Genomic DNA, 18,074 nt, shown 5'->3' on the forward strand with positions numbered 1-18,074 from the left:
GTAGCCCATGGAGGTCCATGGAGGAGCAGATACCCACCTGCAGCCCATGGAGGACCCCACAATGGAGCAGGTGGATGACTGAAGGAGGCTGTGACCCTACGGGAAGCCCACACTGGAGCAGGCTTCTGGTAGGACCTGTGGCCCTGTGGAGAGAGGGGTCTGCACTGGAGCAGGTTTGGTGCAGGACTGGTGACCCCGTGGGGGACCCACGCAAGAACAGACTGTTCCTGAAGGACTGCACCCTGTGGGAGGGATCCACATTGGAAAACTTCATGAAGAACTGCAGCCTGTGGGAAGGACTCACATTGGTGAAGTTCATGAAGGACTGTTTCCCATCACAGGACCCCGTGCTGGAGCAGGGGAAGAGTGCAAGGAGTCGTCCCTGAGGAGGAAGGAGTGGCAGAGACAATGTGTGATGAACTGACCACAACCCCCATTCCCTGTCCCCCTGCACCGCTGGTGAGCAGGACACAGAGAATTAGGAAGTAAAGTTGACCCTGAGAAGAAGGGAGGGTTGGGGGGAAGTTTTCTAAGATTTGTGTTTATTTCTTATTATCCTACTCTGATTTGATTGGTAATAAATGAAACTAATTTCCTCAAGTCAAGCCTATTTTGCCCAAGACGGTGACTGGTGAGTGATCTCTCCGCCATCCTTATCTTGACCCATGAACTTTTCATTATATTTTGTCTCCCCTGTCCAGCTGAGGAGGGGCATGATAGAGCCAAGGGGCACTTGGCATCCAGCCAGGATCAACCCACCACGATGAGATTAAACCTAGGATGGAGTTTGCCAGACCAAATATACACCCTGAGCTACCTGTATGATCTCCCTCTGCAGTCATTCTTCAGTGTAATTAAGGCAAATATTTAGAAAAGGTCAATGTGAAGAGATTTTTAAAAATGCATTTATAATGACTATATAAATAGAATTTTCTTGTATTATTATTATTAACTATCAGTGTATCAGCTGCCTAGTTTTTTGACAGAAAGGAAGTAATAGACCTGGAAAAAATATTTAAACTGAGAGGTATCTGTGGCATCTGGCTGTCTTTGGTCAGGGAAGCCATGTGTATACAAACCTAATAGTGATGAACAGACAAGGAACATTCTGATTTATCATGTAGAGAACTCGATAAGAAATTGAAATGTACGAGAATGTATGAGAATGTACGAGAAGATTTCAAAGGGAAAGAAGGCAAGTTTGAAAGTCCCAGGGGAAAGATTAAAAGTTGGGTGAAAAGGGAACAAAAAGGTTAAGGGACATGGTAAGCTTTAAAGCATACTCTTACATTTTCTTTGAAGATGATAATTCAGTGAATTTTGCTAACCTTTGTTGTCCTGCCTCTCATCTGTGTTCATGGAAAGGACTACTAGTAGAGACAGAACTGTCACCATTATGTCCTAAATCTTAAATGGTCATTGTCCAATGCACTTTGTCAACAAAAAACTCTACCTAGGTTTTGACCAATGCAGTAGAAATACCACCTTGTGTCCATGAAGGATCAAATGCATACTGTTAGGACAGTAAATACAGTGCTGTGAAACTGAGCAGTCTTTTTAGTATTTATTTGTATCCCAAATGCCAAGTTATAAGATTTGGGAACACTTCCTAACCCTAGTCCAGGATCAGTCTGACACCTTTAATGTGTCATAAGCTATATCTGCATGAGCACTTAAAGATACAGAGTATTTGTATAGAATCATAGAATGGTTATGGTTGGAAAAGACTTTAAGATCATCTACTTCCAACCCCACTGCCAAGTCCATTTATATGTCTGCAAGTAGCACAAATGCAGCTGTCTGCATGTGAGATGAACTATCCTTATTTACAATAATATATATCTTCGCTTTTCAGATTTTTTTTTCCATTACACAAAAATTATTCATAGAGGCTTTATTAGATTCATGTGGCAAGACTGTGGTAGCCAGAGGGCTGCTGGAGTCATGTCTGTGAGAAGGCACCAGAAGTTGCCCCCATGCCCAATGGAGTTGGTTTCAGTCAGCTCCAAGACAGACCTGTCGCTGGTCAAAGCTAAGCCCATCAGTGGTGTTGGTAGTGCCTCTGTGATGAGATATCAATTTCTTATCTGAAGGGGGCCCACAAGGATGCTGGGGAGGGACTCTTCATTAGGGACTGTAGTGGTAGGACAAGGGGTAATGGCTTCAAACTTAAACAGGGGAAGTTTAGATTAGATATAAGGAAGAAGTTCTTCACAGTGAGGGTGGTGAGGCACTGGAATAGGTTGCCCAAGGAAGTTGTGAATGCTTCAACCCTGGAGGTGTTCAAGGCCAGGTTGGACAGAGCCTTGGGCAACATAGTTTAGTGTGTGGTGTCCCTGCTCATGGCAGGGGGATTGGAACTAGATGATCTTAAGGTCCTTTCCAACCCTAACTATTCTATGTTTCTATGATTCTATGATTCTATGATTCTATATTTAAGAAAGGGTAAGAAATGCTGCACTGACAGCAGCTGAGAGACACAAGTGAAAAAATGCTAGAGAACCCTGCAGACACCAAAGTCAGTGCAGAAGGAGGGGAGGAGATGCTCCAGGCACCAGAGCAGAGATTCACCTGCAGTCTGCGTTGAAGACCATAGTGAAACATATTGTCCACCTGCAGCCCATTGTATAGCAGCTATCCACAATGCATCCTGTAGAGGACCCCATGCCAGACCATGTGGATATGATCTGAAGTCAGCAGCAGCCTATGAAGAGCCCACACTGGAACAGAGTCCTGGCAGGAACTGTGGACTGTGGAGAGGAGCCCAAGAAGAATCAGGGTTTCTGGCAGGAACTGTGGCGTGTGGGGGACCCACAATGGAGCAGTCTGTTCCTGAAGGACTGTACTCTGCAGAAAGGACTTGTGCTGAAGTAGTTCTTCAAGAACTTCAGTCTGTGGGAAGGACTCACATTGGCAAAGTTCATGAAGGACTGTCTCCTGTGGAGACACACCATGCTAGAGCAGAAGAGCGTAAGGACGTGAGCAGCAGAGATTAAGCATTATAGACTGACCATGGCACTTCCCCATCCCCTGTGCCACTCAGGAGTTAGGAGTGATGTTGGACCTAGGAAGAAGGATGTATTTTTAGTTTTGTTCTGTTTTCTCACTATCTTACTCTGTTACAATTAATTGGCAATATATTAAATTAATTTCCCCAAGTTGAGTCTGTTTTGCCTATGACTAATTCATAAATAATATCCTGTCGTTATGTCAACCCAAGAGCTTTTCAATGCATTTTGTACCCCTGTCTAGTTGTAGAGGGGGAGTAATAGAATATCTTGGTGGGCACCTGGTTGCCAGCCAAGGTCAACCCACCTCAGATGCTTTAAAGTATTATCATGAAAAGTAATACTGAAATATTTATTTTTATTCTGGGTGATCCAGAATAGCTGGCTGTCACTTTAGGATGGTTATCTGAATTGCTGTCAGAAATAGGATTTAAATCCCAGAACAAGCAGGGAGACTTTTTTTTTTTTTCTTCCTAGGAGAAGAATTCAAACATGGTGAATAAGGTTATTCTTAAATAAAAAATGAAAGAAATCATAGCCCAGTTTTCTTTACTCCATAAAAAGTAGCACTGTGTGCAGTTTCTTGCAAAGCAAAACATTTTGTCTGTTGTTTATGAGTATTTCAGTGAGTCACTTTTATTTCTCTTAAAAGATGCTGAAAGGTAAAGGCCCAGTCCTACATTTCTAAAATGCTTTAAATTATGGGCTGGGTCAATCTATTTGTTGATAATGCTTGAGAATACTGTTCTGAGGCATGCTATTAGCACTAGCAAGAGCAACTTAAGAGGCTTTTTACTTTCTAGCTTTCTCCTTCGTGCTGAAGTATATATCCCCTTCGGCTGAATCAGCGCAGCGCTCTCTGTGGCACCTTCTGTGAAGGAACTTGTCACCTTACAGAGTGTTATTCAGTATGTGACATACTCCATGGGAAAAAGCAAGATCTGGGGAAAAAATGGTCAGAAATCTTTTAAATGAGATTGGCCACCAGAGAAACTGTAACATGGAACTCCACCCTGGGATCTTCTGCTCGCTCTCAGATACTATCCACCATGAGGACAACTGGCGCTCAGCTTTATCAATGAGTAGAGAGTGGTGTCAAAGCAAATGGAAAGGAATCTTCAGTGCAGTTTTTTATTAACTGACCCCAGAGAACACACATTCCAAAGCTGCTGTCAAATTTGTGACAAATTCAGCTGCATTTTTACTTATATCTGAATGTGACTAACTTTTTTATGAATCCCTTCTACATAGATAACTAGATAGCATAGGAAAATAACTGTGTATGCTACAAAAGAAAAACATATACATTGTTGCATACACATGCTTGTTTTAGAATTAGTCAATTTTATCTGCTTCATTACACTGTTTTAGTTATCAGATAATTGTTTAGCTGTCTGAATGCAGTATCTCTTGTTATTAACACAATTTAAATTGGAATTCACCTTGTTCAAGCCCGTAGTCTCTTACAAAGAATGATCTTCATGTCTGTAGACTAATTGCACTAAGAAAGTTCACTACAAAGACATAATTAATAGTCCATAATGTTTGGGAAGGTGACATTTCCTACTTTCTTTGAACTCTCAGTTTGGTATTTGAAAACCAGTATAAGATACTGAATCCAAGATATTTAATCTGGAGTGGTGTCTAGTTGGTAGTTAACTGAAACTGCTTCCTTTCCCCTAGCAGCAATAAACTAGAAAAGACTAATTACCCCCTTTTATAGGTGCAATTTGAACCTAAAACTCTAGAGAGAGCATCAGTAGTAAGCCACTGTTACAGTCGATTTCACCATCTGCACCTGAAAACTGGGACTATGGAACTAGCGAAAGAACACCCATAGCATTTAGTACCGAAATCCCTTAAGTGAATTTTGGCTTTGTTGTAGGTAAAATTTTCAGAACACAGTGATAGCAGTTCTTTCCCCGATTCCTTTCAAAACCACTTTCTTCAAATAAATACATATTCCATTTAATCCATCATTAGTACTTAGTTGAAACTCACTCATCTAAGGATGATGATATATTGATATTTTTGTGAGTTTAATGAACCCTGCTGCATTAATGTATTTTTTGCTTCAGCCTATCTGAAGAAAGAAGCCTTAGGAGATTCCTGTAGCAATAATGGCAACCATTACTTTTCTAAATCTAGCAGAACGTACTACTATAATTTTGTTTTCTTTTGGTCATTTTTTTTTTCCCAATGAATGGTCAGGATTTATTAACTTCAATATAATTCCTTAGACTCAAATTTTTTTTCATTTCTTTTATTTTACTGTTAAGTTGTGAAGTTCTGTATATTTCTGTGTCTTTGTTGTTGTTTACATTAATGAGAAACTATTAAATTTGTTTGTGGTTTCTTAGGCATGCTTTTTGTTAGGCTGGAGTTGTCAGAAAAGGAACAGGTTTTGTGAATGCCAGGTAAAGAGTTGCTCACTGTCACCACATTACCACTCCTCTCCCTCTGCTGCAGGTTTTGGAATCTTGAATGGGGCAAACTCTGCATTCATTACTTTCAAAATTTCTAGCTCTCACTCACAGATTTTGTTGTGCTTTTGAACTGCTGCTGTTACTTAACCACCTCATAAGCATTTCCTCAGTGTACGCTTCTACCGTGCTCCCTATGATTGTGGCACAAGGTCCAAGAAATGCTTCTGACTGTGTGTCTTTCTCAAGTATGCCTGGAAATGAAATGAAGTTTCAAAGGAGTTTTAGCTTCAGTCGACAGAATCCCAGAAATTGAAAGACAGGCCCTTGATTCGTGAGATACAAGCAAAAGATTCAAAGCAATTTTGCCAGAAAAGCAAAAAATAATGTAAATTTATTACTAGTGCAGGTAAACCTTGGCACAGACAAAATGCAGCCTGATTCTGAGCTGTTTCTGCAAAGCATAGCTTGGTTGATTTTGGAGGAGAGAGGACTTATTAGTACTTCATGAAGTTGTATATTTGCACACATAGCTGTTGCTGTCCATAAAGTTGGCCAAGTCATGGATGTCCTTAATTCACATTGAAAATTTTTCTATAACCTGGGTTTTATATATACAAATATATATATATAGAGAGAGGTAGTCTTAGATGGTTTAAAAAGCAACACTTGACAAATGTCAGTTTGACTAGCATTCCTCTAATATATATATGCACAAGGATTCATTTCTTCTTTTTCCAAAGGAGGCTTTGCTGCCTCAAAAGATCTCCTAAACCTGAGTATATATATGGAGCTTGATGTATATTTTGCACGTTTAAATCACTAGACCAGTCAGCTTAAATACATGGTGTCTTACTACTCCATGTAGTAACCATAATGTACAAACACATATGAAACAAAAAAATTCATAAATTTGCAAAGGGCTTGGAAATCTTTAAATAATCTGTTGTTAGAATAATACCTTTAGAATTCTTTCTTTCATTGACTGTAATTGCTTAGTGAAACATAAAATGCACAGAAGTAGAAAACTGTCATTTTGTTTACAAAAATTTTTTATTGATCCATCAATCCATTGTTTATGACTTTGCAGTAATCGGTAAGTTCTGACAATGTCTGATTGGGGATGACTGTCATCCCAATTTATTAAAGGACAAATTGTCTAAGAAAAAGATTGGTTTGTGAATATTAAAACAAGATAATAACAGGAAATCTTGACAAAATTGTACGAATTAATTGAGATTTGGACATGGAGAAAACTTTTTAGTTAATAAGAGAAGCAGAATTCTTTTCAAATTAATTTGAAAGAAATAAAAATGTGAAATCTAGAATCAGTCCCATTTCGTAGCTGGAGAGTCTATGAAAGATGGTCTGAAATCCTTTTTCTAGTGGATCTTTTTAAAAACATCAGCTTCCAGAAACAGAGGGCATAACCTTGTTAAAAACAGAAAGAAAATAAACAACTGAGAAAATGCAACTCCTTAGATCAGTTTTTTTTATCAGATGTTGTCAGAGCTGTTGACAGCTGAAAACGTGGCACTGGACCTTACATATTTAATGTTTTTTACTCTTTTCTGTTGCATCTCCAGACATTCCAGTTTATTCCTAACATCTGCCATGGGACAAAGCTGTGTTTCTGTTGATTTAGATTGCCTCAGAGCACTCTGCTTGCCTTTACTGTTGACTGACACTTCCTGCCATGAGCTGTAGTTCTAAAGTGAGGATATGTTAGGAGATAGGAAAAGAAAAATTGCCAAGTTAGACAAAGAAAGGGCAGATTGACCAGAAACTTCGGTCTGAACTGTGTTTTTCTTCTCACAAACACACACAATCTGTGTATGGAGCGATTTTGTTATGCATAAGTTTCATGACACCAGAGGAGATGTAGAAGCCTGTTTGGTATAATTCTCTACTTTTCTGAATGTTTATCTTGAGGTTTTAGGTATGCAAGAGCAAGAGTGAATTGAAATTGCAGCCATCTCAGCTGGAGATGGGATTTGTTATGTGTGAGAGAACATAAGATTCCCCTTTAGTCAAACATACAGATGCAATAGCATAGCCCCAACTCATGTAATCTTCTCTGTGGTGTCTCTCATTTGGCTTACCACCATTGACCTAGCTCAACAGGAAGGCTTCACCTCTACAAATTCATCTTCAGTGGCCAGAGACAGTGCAAATGCAATGATTCTTTATAACACCTATTCTTGAGAAAAGTCTGGTTTCTTCTGTCAAAGGTCAGGGAGATACAAGGACTAAGATGTTTGTGGTGGAAGAAGGGTGTCCTGGGACTTTCTGTCCTAGGAACTCCCTAAGAACTCATCATGTCCTGAAGGGGAGGTCTCTGATTTGTAGTAAAAAGCAAGCCCATGCTGTAGGCTTTCTTGTGCTGGAAACCAGGACAGACTCGCTGTAGGGCACTGTTGAGCCTGTCAGGCACGTTGGCAGCACCTGAGGGAAGCCTGGGTAAGGAAGGGCAAAATCTTGATTGGCTGTGAGGGGAAAGGGTAAAGCGTGAGAAATAGCCCTGCAAGCATGGAGGGAAGGAAGAGGTGATCCTGAGCAGGAATCCCTGGCAACTTTGTGGAGTGGAAGAAATGAGTGAGAAGAAAGGAGCATCAGAGAGAAACCACCGTGTACTGATTGCAACCCCCTTCTGCACTGGAGAGACTGAAAGCAACCTGTGGTGATAATAAGGTGGGTAGGAGGGGTGCTTGGGGTGAAGCATATGCAGGAGCTTTTCATGTTATTTTTCCCTCCTGTCCTGTTGAGGTGGAAGAGTGAGAGAGCAGCTATGTGGGCTTCTGGCAACCAACCAATGTCAACCCATCATAAGATAAAACATATTCTGACTTGATCTGGGATGAATCTAGTAATTATGTTCTGCAAAGGGGCATATAAACTTTCTAGCCAAGACATAGATACAGATTCTATAATACTAGTTGGTGGTATTAGTAACAGTAATTTCTGTAACTGAAGTAATTGGGACATTTGTGTTGCAGTTTTTCATATAGAAATTTGCATTATATTATATCAGACTGTACAAAAGAGCATAGCTATGTGGTTTTGTTTTAAAATTAAAAAAACCCAAAAAACCCAAGTTGTTCTCTTCCCAAAACCCAACAGAACAGATTACATATACATAAGCACATACACATATGAACTAAAACAAGAAAAGATTTTAAACAAGACTGAAATATTGCAGAAATATAAGCAATGAAGTACAGACTCAATATATCCTGTAGCTTTTCTTCAACGAACATCCACAAAGGTAACATGCTCTTGGGAGGACCTGGTGCCATCACAAAAGTAATTACATTTGATCGTCTCATCATATTAATACGTATTCAAATTAAATTAATGCATATAATTTTGTTTCAATAGAAGTGAAAGTTGATGAGTAGCTGCACTTCCTAAAATTATCACAAACATTAACTCTTTAAAGTTTACAGAATATTAAAGATATCAAAATGTTAAATTTAAGGGGAAAATATTATTTTTTGTTACCTTAACGCAAATGGTATGTCTTTAGCAAACTTTCTAGTTAGGGATGTAGATATGATTCTAGCAGGCAGTGATACTAATGGCAATCATATTGCCAGACATTTTCTGATAAATACCTCTGGAGAATGATAGTTCATCTCAATGGATTATGGACAGGAAAACGTTTCCTTAAATTATTTTCCTAGTTGGAATTGTGCTTGAAATTGTTAAAACATTGTATGTTGATTTATTTTTATTTTTTTTTTTCTGTGAATGCTTTTCTGGTTACTTCAGTTAACATCTGAAATAAATTCAGTTGATTTATTGTGAAGTTTGTGCGCTGAAATAAACAAGCAACTTTATTACCTTACAAATTACCTTACTCTCTTGCCCTCCTGGTACTGCCGCCTGTGAGTCCCTGCTCCTGTCAGTGGAGCTGCAGGCTCTGGGGCAAGGCCTGGTGGGGGCTGGAGGCTCCCTCAGTGGCTCTCGCTGCTCAGAACTGAGACTTCTGGACATGGTGTTTCCCCTCGTTCTGGGGTTGAAGGCTCCTCTCTGGAGATACTCACTGATACTAGCTGGTTTTTAGGGCTATACAGGTTGTCCCCCAACAGGGGCATACCTGAAGTTCACAGTCAGGCCCCAAGTAAATGTGTGTTTAATGAATGTTGGGGAAGGACACTGTAATGAGGATTCTCAAAGGTGCTGCAGCAGCACTGGATGCTGTAGGAACTTTTGGATGTACAGTCCCTTTGCAGTTTCATTAGCATAATTGGAACTGGAACGTACTTTAGTAATACTCAAATTTGGATTGATTATATAATTGGATGACAATAGTAATGCTTAGTGCTTTAACAGTACTTTACATGGTCAGAGAGCTGCGCAAACATTAACTAAATAATCTTCACAGTGCCCCCGTGAGGTTATAATTAAAGATGGAAAAGGCCCATTAGGAGATCATAAAATTCCATTCTCTTGCCAGGACAGCATACATTTGCCCAGCAGAGGACATAGCAGATACTAAACTTCTCTTATGTTCAGTCTTTGCTCCCTTTGTGACATTATTTCAATCTGGGACTTCCCCGAGACTGTAAAGGGACTTTAACAAAGTTTCTAAACAGTGTTATCACTAAAGTGCTCCTTTTTGATGAAGGTAAAATAGACTTTTACTGCCCTTCTCCTTGCCTATTTTTCAATGTCACTGGAAAGCAGTGTATTTGATTCTCCTCAAAATGAATAAAGAAAAGGAAGAAGCTGTTTAAAGATGGGTTAGCAATCTCTTGCTTAGAATAAAAAGAGATAGGAAAGACTCCTGCCTCTCCAGAATAAACTTCCCTAATACTACCTCTCTGCCAATAGCTCAACACTGATGGTATGAAAGTGAGACATCAACTACATAAAATCTCTTTCTGTTACCAGATACTTCGTACAAGCACCATTCAATGCTTATATCCTGTACTTCATCAGGTTTCCAAGGTTACAAAGCTCTTTTGGATGTTAAATATCTGCTCAAAATACAATAATCAATACAATGATAACCTTTAACGTTGTCAATCTTTGTCTTTTTAATATTTCATTGACTGTTTTCCTTGACGGTTCTTATACTTTGATTATAATCATGACAAAACTCTGAATAAGTGCAGATAACGTTCAGCATGCTCAAGGCCATTTTATTTTGTTTGTGTGAATATCCATGCACTATGTAACTCTTTGTATGAATATGGAAAATTAAGGTCTCGGGAGCACCTGTAGTCTAGTTCTGATGCTTGTGACATTACTTCTTATCTGCTATGGTGTAACAGTGGAAACATCTGAAATATTAAGAATCAGAGGAAAAAATGACACTGGAGTCACACTTATGGTTATAGTTACTATACTATTAGCTTTTATATTAGTATGAGGTTCTTTTTCCCAAACAGTTTTGAGGCCAAGACCTCATTTCTATCAATCAAGTTTTATTGAATTAATAATAACTGCAACTATCCTTTTCCAATGTTAACACCTGTCTTGGCGCCCTAATTATTGCTAAATAGCTTTGAATAGCAGCCAATCACATCCATGGCATAATTGGAATTTTTCATTTTTAATATTAAAGAATAGTTTTAAAACTAATAAGAAAATAAAAAGAAAATGTAGAAAACTTGATGAACATGAACTGAGTGATGGTGTAGGAATATTTCAATGCATGTGTAAACATTGCAATACTGGAAAAACATCTTTAAAATAGATCAATGACAACAAAATATTCTTTTTATGTTTTTTAATACATCTAGCTTTGAGTCAGCTACAGATAAACACAGTTTGAGAGTATGGTGGATTGAAAATGACATTTATATTCTGTTTCTGCAAAAAAAAAAAAAAAAAAAAAAAAAGCCCTGATTTTATGAAGCACCTTTTCAATTACTAAATTAAATGTGTGGAAGCCTTGACTAAAGTTAGAACATTACTGTGAAGAGCAGTACTCAGATAGAACAACATATGTGGCATGGTTTGAAAAGCTTAAAATCTCATTGTTTTTAAATTTAAATACTTAAAATATACTAGCAAAATAAAAGGAATATTGATAAATTATGAAATATTTCAAATACATTTGAAGATCCTTTATTATCTGCTTTTGATAATTTTAGAAATCACACTCAAGTTCTTTCTGCAACCTTAGGAAGAATCTCTAAAACAAGAAAGCTGGAATTTGAAACATTTGACCTCTGAATCATTTGATATCTGCAAATTAGATTCATGGCAATGGTGTGTGAGAGTTGTCAACTAAGTAAGGTAGCAAAATGAGGTGGTGTCTTAATTCATCAAGTATATTGCTGATAAAGCTATAATTCAGGCCACCATGCTGTGGCTCTGGTGCCATGTGCAGACTGCCTTGGCTAAGTTTAGCAATTTAAGGTGGAAATTTACCACTTAAGTATCTTTTTTCTTTGTCATATCAGAGGAACATGAGGATAGAAACCTCCTTCTGAAATTGCCCTAGTAGGTATTAGAAGTAGACAGAAGATAGTAAGGGCCATGACAGTATTTTTATCTTGGAAAAGGAAATAACTTTTGTTTTGTTGTGTTTTGAGCTAGTTAATTTTATAACAATAATGTGTGGAACAAACTTGGCCCTGCTCTGGCTAATGCAAAGTCATTCTGTGGGAATAAATTTATACATCAGTGATGCAACAAATTAAAAACTTGAGTAAGTTTTGATAGACTAGAATAAAATAGTCCCTGGTGGAACTGGACCTTGATGCTGTAGCCAAGAAGGGCTACCATGTTTTGAATTTAAAATCGGTGATACCAAGGTCATATCTCATTGTTTTGAACTTAAATTATCCTGTAAGTTAGACTGGTCTTATTCAAAATGCATTTTAAATAATTGGTGAAGTTATATGGATATTTTCAGTATTAAAAGTTTCTCACACCCGATGAATGAATGTAACTGAAAATAAATTCTGGACTCCTGTTATCAAATTGTAGCTAATCTAATATACATCTCTGCAATCTGCAGTAGGAGAATGACTAAGGATCCTGGCTTCTAATTTCTGAAAAATTAAGATCCTGAAGAATTTTACATTTATTTCCCTTCATAGTTTTGCTGACACTCATACTTCAGATAGTTTCATTTCTTTCATTATCTGAATTGGTGATTGAATGGAAATGGGTACAAATTTCAATGGATCTGTGCAGGTATTTTAGGAAAGTGTCACGACTACAAACAACAATGTAAAAGATAGTTTCAAAGGATTCATGGAATCTGCTTTAGTGGCCTATGTCTATAAAGCCACAGGGATAAGAAAAAGATGAAATCTGGGCATACTGAACCTGATAAAACTGATTACTATAAATGTTTCATCTTTACTGGTGAACATGTACACTGGAAGGAGAAATTTCTGGAGGCTTGCTTAGCTTTTCTTTGTTGGTCAGTATCAGTTAATGTATTTTAATGAATAATTTCATGAAGGGGGAGTGGCTTTAAACTGAAAAAGGGTAGATTTAGATTGGATGTAAGGAAGAAATTCTTTATTATGAGGGTGTTGAGGCACTAGAATGTGTTGCCCAATCGCTAGAAATATTCAAGGTCAGGCTGGCTGGGGCTTTGAGCAACCTGGTCTAGTGGAACGTATCCCTGTCTATGGCAGGGGCTTTGGAACTAGATAATCTATAAAGTCCCTTCCAACCCAAACCAGTCTGTGATTGTATGATTTTGTAATCTGAGGAAAAACCTATTTGTCAAGATGCTGAAGGAGAAATACGGTTCCCTTCTAATGGAATAAGCACAAATGAAGAGTGCTGAACTAAATCTCTGAATAGGAAATCTACACTGTGCTTACACACAACTTTGTTTTCTTGAATGTTTTGTGACTTGTTTATAGAGTTACCATGCCCTTCATTTGTGTAGGACTGGTCAGATAAGTAACTTGATTTTAATAGCCAGATGGGCTCTGTAACACACTTCATCTCTTGTACAGATGAATAAAATCCTAAAGATACTCTATTGCCATGTTCAGGACAATGTCTCCTTACATTACATTGCATTAATATCCACTGCCATGGTTATAAAAGTGTGGCTTCCAGAGGGTTGTGTATTAACTGAATATCCTGTGAAGGATAAAGCTATTCTGATGTCTCAACTTTGATTAAGAAACCATGATAGCTATCCATGACATCTGAAATCTGACAATCAAAATTATTTGCTTCTCCCCTGAACATGAATCTGTCACCAAAGGCCAGTAACTTTCCTTCTCTCTGTACCACTTAGCCTTGAATTGCAGTGTGGATGAAATTCAAAGCAAGTTTGAGTCCTTTAGTGACAAGAACTACTATATTTCTCTGAGAGAACAAATGTCTGTCATTCTTAAAAGAAAAAATATTTTGGATAAGGCTTTGTGCTGGTTTTGGCTAGGATAGAGCTAATTTTCCCCACAGTAGCTAGTATGGGGCTGTTTTGAAATTGTGCTGAAAACAGTATTGATAACACAGGAATGCTTTATTCTTGCTGAGCAGCGTTTGCACAGAACCAAGGCCTTTTCTGCTCCTCACTCCACCAGCAAGCAGGCTGGGGGTACACAAGGAGTGGAGAGGGGACACAACTGGGACAGCTGACCCCAACTGACCAAAGGGATATTCCATACCATGTGATGTCACACTCAGCATATAAAGCTGAGGGAAGAAGGAGGGGGAGACATTTGGAGTGACGGCATTTGTTTTGCCAAGTAACCATTACACGTGATGGAGCCCTGCTTTCCTGGAGGTGGCTGAACACCTGCCTGAGCATGGGAAGTGGTGAATGAATTCCTTGTTTTGCTTTATTTGCATGTGTGGCTTCTGCTTTACCTGTTAAACTGTCTTTATCTCAACCCCATAAGTTTTCTTATTTTTATCATTCTGATTTTCTCTCTTACCCACTGCAGGGGAGAGTGACGGAAGGCTGGTGGTGCTTAGTTGCTAGCTGGGGTTAAACCACAACAGCTTTCACTTGGGAAAGTGCAATTTATTTTCTGCAGATTCACTTCTCTCTTATAGGAGTTAATTAACAGGGATCCAGCTCCAGTTTCATTAAAATTTTTCTTTGGTTTGGATTGTGATCAGTATTAGTAAATGAGAGCAACCAAAGAACGTTTGAAGACAAAGTGTCTTTCCAGCACCTTTTTTGAAGCTAAGAAAAAGGTTTTGTTGTTTAATCTGGAAAATTGTACTGTCTGCTGTTTGATCAGTTTTCAGCTGTCCAAAAGATGTCTTCCTTCACAAAGAACAAAAGTAACTTTTTTTAGTGAGGTTTCTGTGCTAGCACAGAGTACAGGATTGAACCTGGTGTGTTACAGCTTGTGTCCTATGGTTTAACAGATCAAAAAATAAGTTCATCATCAAAAAAGAAAAATAAAATATTTAAATTATGCATCAGTTAATCTGGAAAGACAAGGGTGATGTTTACTTCTATTACCTCTGGTTTCTGAATGTTTAATCCTTCTCAGCTGAGTTCACATTAGAAAGTGCTGGTTTTAATTGAAAGCTTACATTGAAGATCCCTTCCAACCCAGACTATTCTATCCTTCTATGATTTCTCCAGTCTGCTGGCTTATGCCAAAAACATGAGATCTGATAATGGTCCTGCATAGCAGATGCACACAATGGCTGCAGCTGTGATTCTGTTGCAGTGTGTAGGATGTGGTACTGCAGGTAAAGTAGTTCAACATAATATTTTCTTCTCTGTGTCTGAAAAGATACACTTGAAATTATATCTGATAAATGATTATATTTTAGAAAAGTAAACAGTAAAACCACCATGTAAAATAGGAAGTGACCTGAACTGAAATTGCATTGTAAAAATGTCAGCATGGTGTAGCAGCTCAGTGATAAGTTATTTCCTGCCAGTATTTATGCATTCATCTTTTTTGCTTCTTAATAGAACTTCGAAAAGCTTTTTATTCTGTGACCTCCAACTGTCAATAGTGACCACCAGCAGTATTTCATTTTATCTTATTTTTTTTTATTTTATTATAGCAATATGTCCTGGGTTCAGCTTAAACCACAACACAATAATTGTGCAAACATATGTAGATTAAGTGAGGGATTGGACATAGTAAACAGCTTTTTTGAATTCCATTTTGGGCACTGCTTAAGATAAATTCCCAGAAAGCTCCACAGAGGTTTGAGCCTTTTCTGTGGCTTGCCAAATATATTTTCTGTTCGCTCCTGACAACAAAATGCTTCAGCAAAATTCACTCTTGGTTCTGTGGGGGTGGAGAAAATATTTTACACGAGTTTATGCAAGGGTGATTGGAACTAGCAGCAAAGTCACTGCTGATATCACACATGCACAGATATTTTAAGAAAAAAATTACCTTGAAACATACACATTTTTTTTTCTGTTTAGAATTGATGTGGTGGCAACCACTGAAAGCAAGACAAAATTTTAAAATAACATTATATATATCATTGCATTGACACATATTAAATTTGTGGTGGTGTGATTGTAAACAAGATTATTTCCTACACAGTACACAAACATGCCATCATATATTTTCAGGCAGTCATCTATTGCTTGTTAGATTATTATCAACTTCTTTTTACCCTAATAATCCCTCAGCCATTATTCTCTCTGAGTGTCCTAAATTACAGGCAATAAATGAGCTCTGGGAAACATATCCTGTTCCCCAGGGCTTTGAAATGCTGAATCATTGGCATAGAATCCTGACATTTCCCTTTTCAAGCTGGAAAGCACTTGCAAAAAGTAGCCATCTGGCTTTGTCATAACAGATTGAGACATTCCCTGCTCAACCAAAAGATGGCTGCCACGTCTGACTCAACTGTGCAATGTAATTAGAGGTCTCAGAAGTGAGTAAAAACTATGTTATAAAATTTTGTATCGAGGATTGGCTCCTGTTCATTTACTTTAGCCCTGTGATAAAACTCCTACCATAGGATTGTTTGGTTATGCAAATGCTATAGGAGGTGCATAATAAGCTCAAATAAAATAAAGACACCAACACTGACAGAGCTTCCAAGACAGGAAAAAAAAAATATTACCATGTAGTGAAGATTTCTAAATCTTTTCCTGGGTGTTTGTCACATGCAAATCACAGATTTAATGGGAAGGTTGATATAGGAAAATTGGTCCTTGAATTTTTTTCCCCCCCCTTTTTTGACCAGAAGATTACTAATGATTTTACTTTCTAAAAAGGCTACGATATGCCAGCACAACAAAAGGTGACTTCTGAATCACCTTTTTGAGGGATAGGATAACGAAAATTTTTCCAAGAATCAATAAGAATTTACTTTTACTAATCTAACTTAAATTGAACTGAGGAAAGCTTGCAGATGAAACTTCCCTCTGCTATGCTGTTCCTTATAGTCAACGTGAGAATAATTATCAAATGCCCTGATAATATAGGCAGTGTTATTACTCTTCCTTTTGGCTCCTCCCTTTCCCGTGAAAGGAAAGGCATCTTGTAGTTCAAATATGTGATAGCTGCCTGGAAATACAAAAATGATTGAGGCTCAAAAGCTTTCCTTATTTTGTTTCCAGCTAAATTCCAAACTTTTAAGTCAACAAAGGTAATTAACATAATCCTGACTACTCTGTGCATTCTTATTGTGATCTTGGTAGATCCAATTTACCACTGACAGCACTAAAAGTATTCCCCATTTAGCTTGTTCTCCCATTCTCCTGATAACTCATTAGTGAGCCCTGGATTTGCTTAATGCCTGCAACATGAAGAGTAAATTGGTTTGCATAAATCATTCACTACCTTCAAGGGACAAAATATTTTGGCACACCCTGAGTTTATACTTCCTTGATTTTCTGTTCAATGGATTTAGAGGCCAATTGTACATTTTCCCCACAGGCAGGCCCTGTGTCTAGTTTGGTATAGCAAACACTGAATTTATGTCAAAGTAAGGCCATATCACTAAGCAAAGTGTTTAAATATAGTCTGTCATGAAATAGAATAGCACCCATGGGATTCAGCAGTGACCTGAGCAGCCTGTTCACCAATGCACTGAATGTAACGAACAGTAATGATGATAACATCTTGCATTTCTTTGTACATATTATCTGGATATTATCATAGAATCATAGAATAGTTAGGGTTGGAAAGGACCTTAAGATCATCTAGTTCCACCCCCCCTGCCATGAGCAAGGACACCACTCACTAAACTATGTCACCCAAGGCTCTGTCCAACCTGGCCTTGAACACTGCCAGGGTTGGAGCATTCACAACTTCCTTGGGCAACCTATTCCAGTGCCTCACCACCCTCACTGTAAAGAAATTCTTCCTTATAGCTAACCTAAAGTTCCCGTGTTTAACTTTGAACCCTTTACCCCTTGTCCTACCACTAGAGTCCTTAATGAAGAGTCCCTCACCAGCATCCTTGTAGGCCCCCTTCAGATATTGGAAGGCTGCTATGAGGTCTCTATGCAGCCTTCTCTTCTCCAGGCTGAACAGCCCCAACTTTCTCAGCCTGTCTTCATACAGGAGGTGCTCCAGCCCTCTAATCATCCTTGTGGCCCTCCTCTGGACTTGCTCCAGCAGCTCCATGTCCTTTTTATGTTGAGGACACCAGAACTGGACACAATACTCCAAGTGAGGTCTCACAAGAGCAGAGTAGAGGGGCAGGATCACCTCCTTTGACCTGCTGGTCACACTTCTTTTGATACAGCCCAGGATACGGTTGG

General features: G+C 38.4%; 1 protein-coding gene across 1 annotated transcript in view; it reads left to right on the forward strand.

The window, feature by feature from the left end:
- Positions 1-1,155: 1,155 nt before the first annotated feature.
- Positions 1,156-18,074, forward strand: part of TMPRSS15 (transmembrane protease, serine 15) — a gene marked incomplete at its 3' end in the record, with an annotated part of 104,272 nt that continues 87,353 nt past the window's right edge. Inside the window, exons 1-2 of the mRNA XM_010024376.1 lie at positions 1,156-1,195; positions 2,620-2,970. Of these exons, the coding sequence (XP_010022678.1) occupies positions 1,156-1,195; positions 2,620-2,970 (391 nt within the window). The remainder of the gene's footprint in view (positions 1,196-2,619; positions 2,971-18,074) is intronic.

The sequence above is a fragment of the Nestor notabilis genome, unplaced genomic scaffold (assembly GCF_000696875.1).
Source record: "Nestor notabilis isolate BGI_N333 unplaced genomic scaffold, ASM69687v1 scaffold3071, whole genome shotgun sequence".
NCBI classification, from domain to species: Eukaryota; Metazoa; Chordata; class Aves; order Psittaciformes; family Psittacidae; genus Nestor; species Nestor notabilis.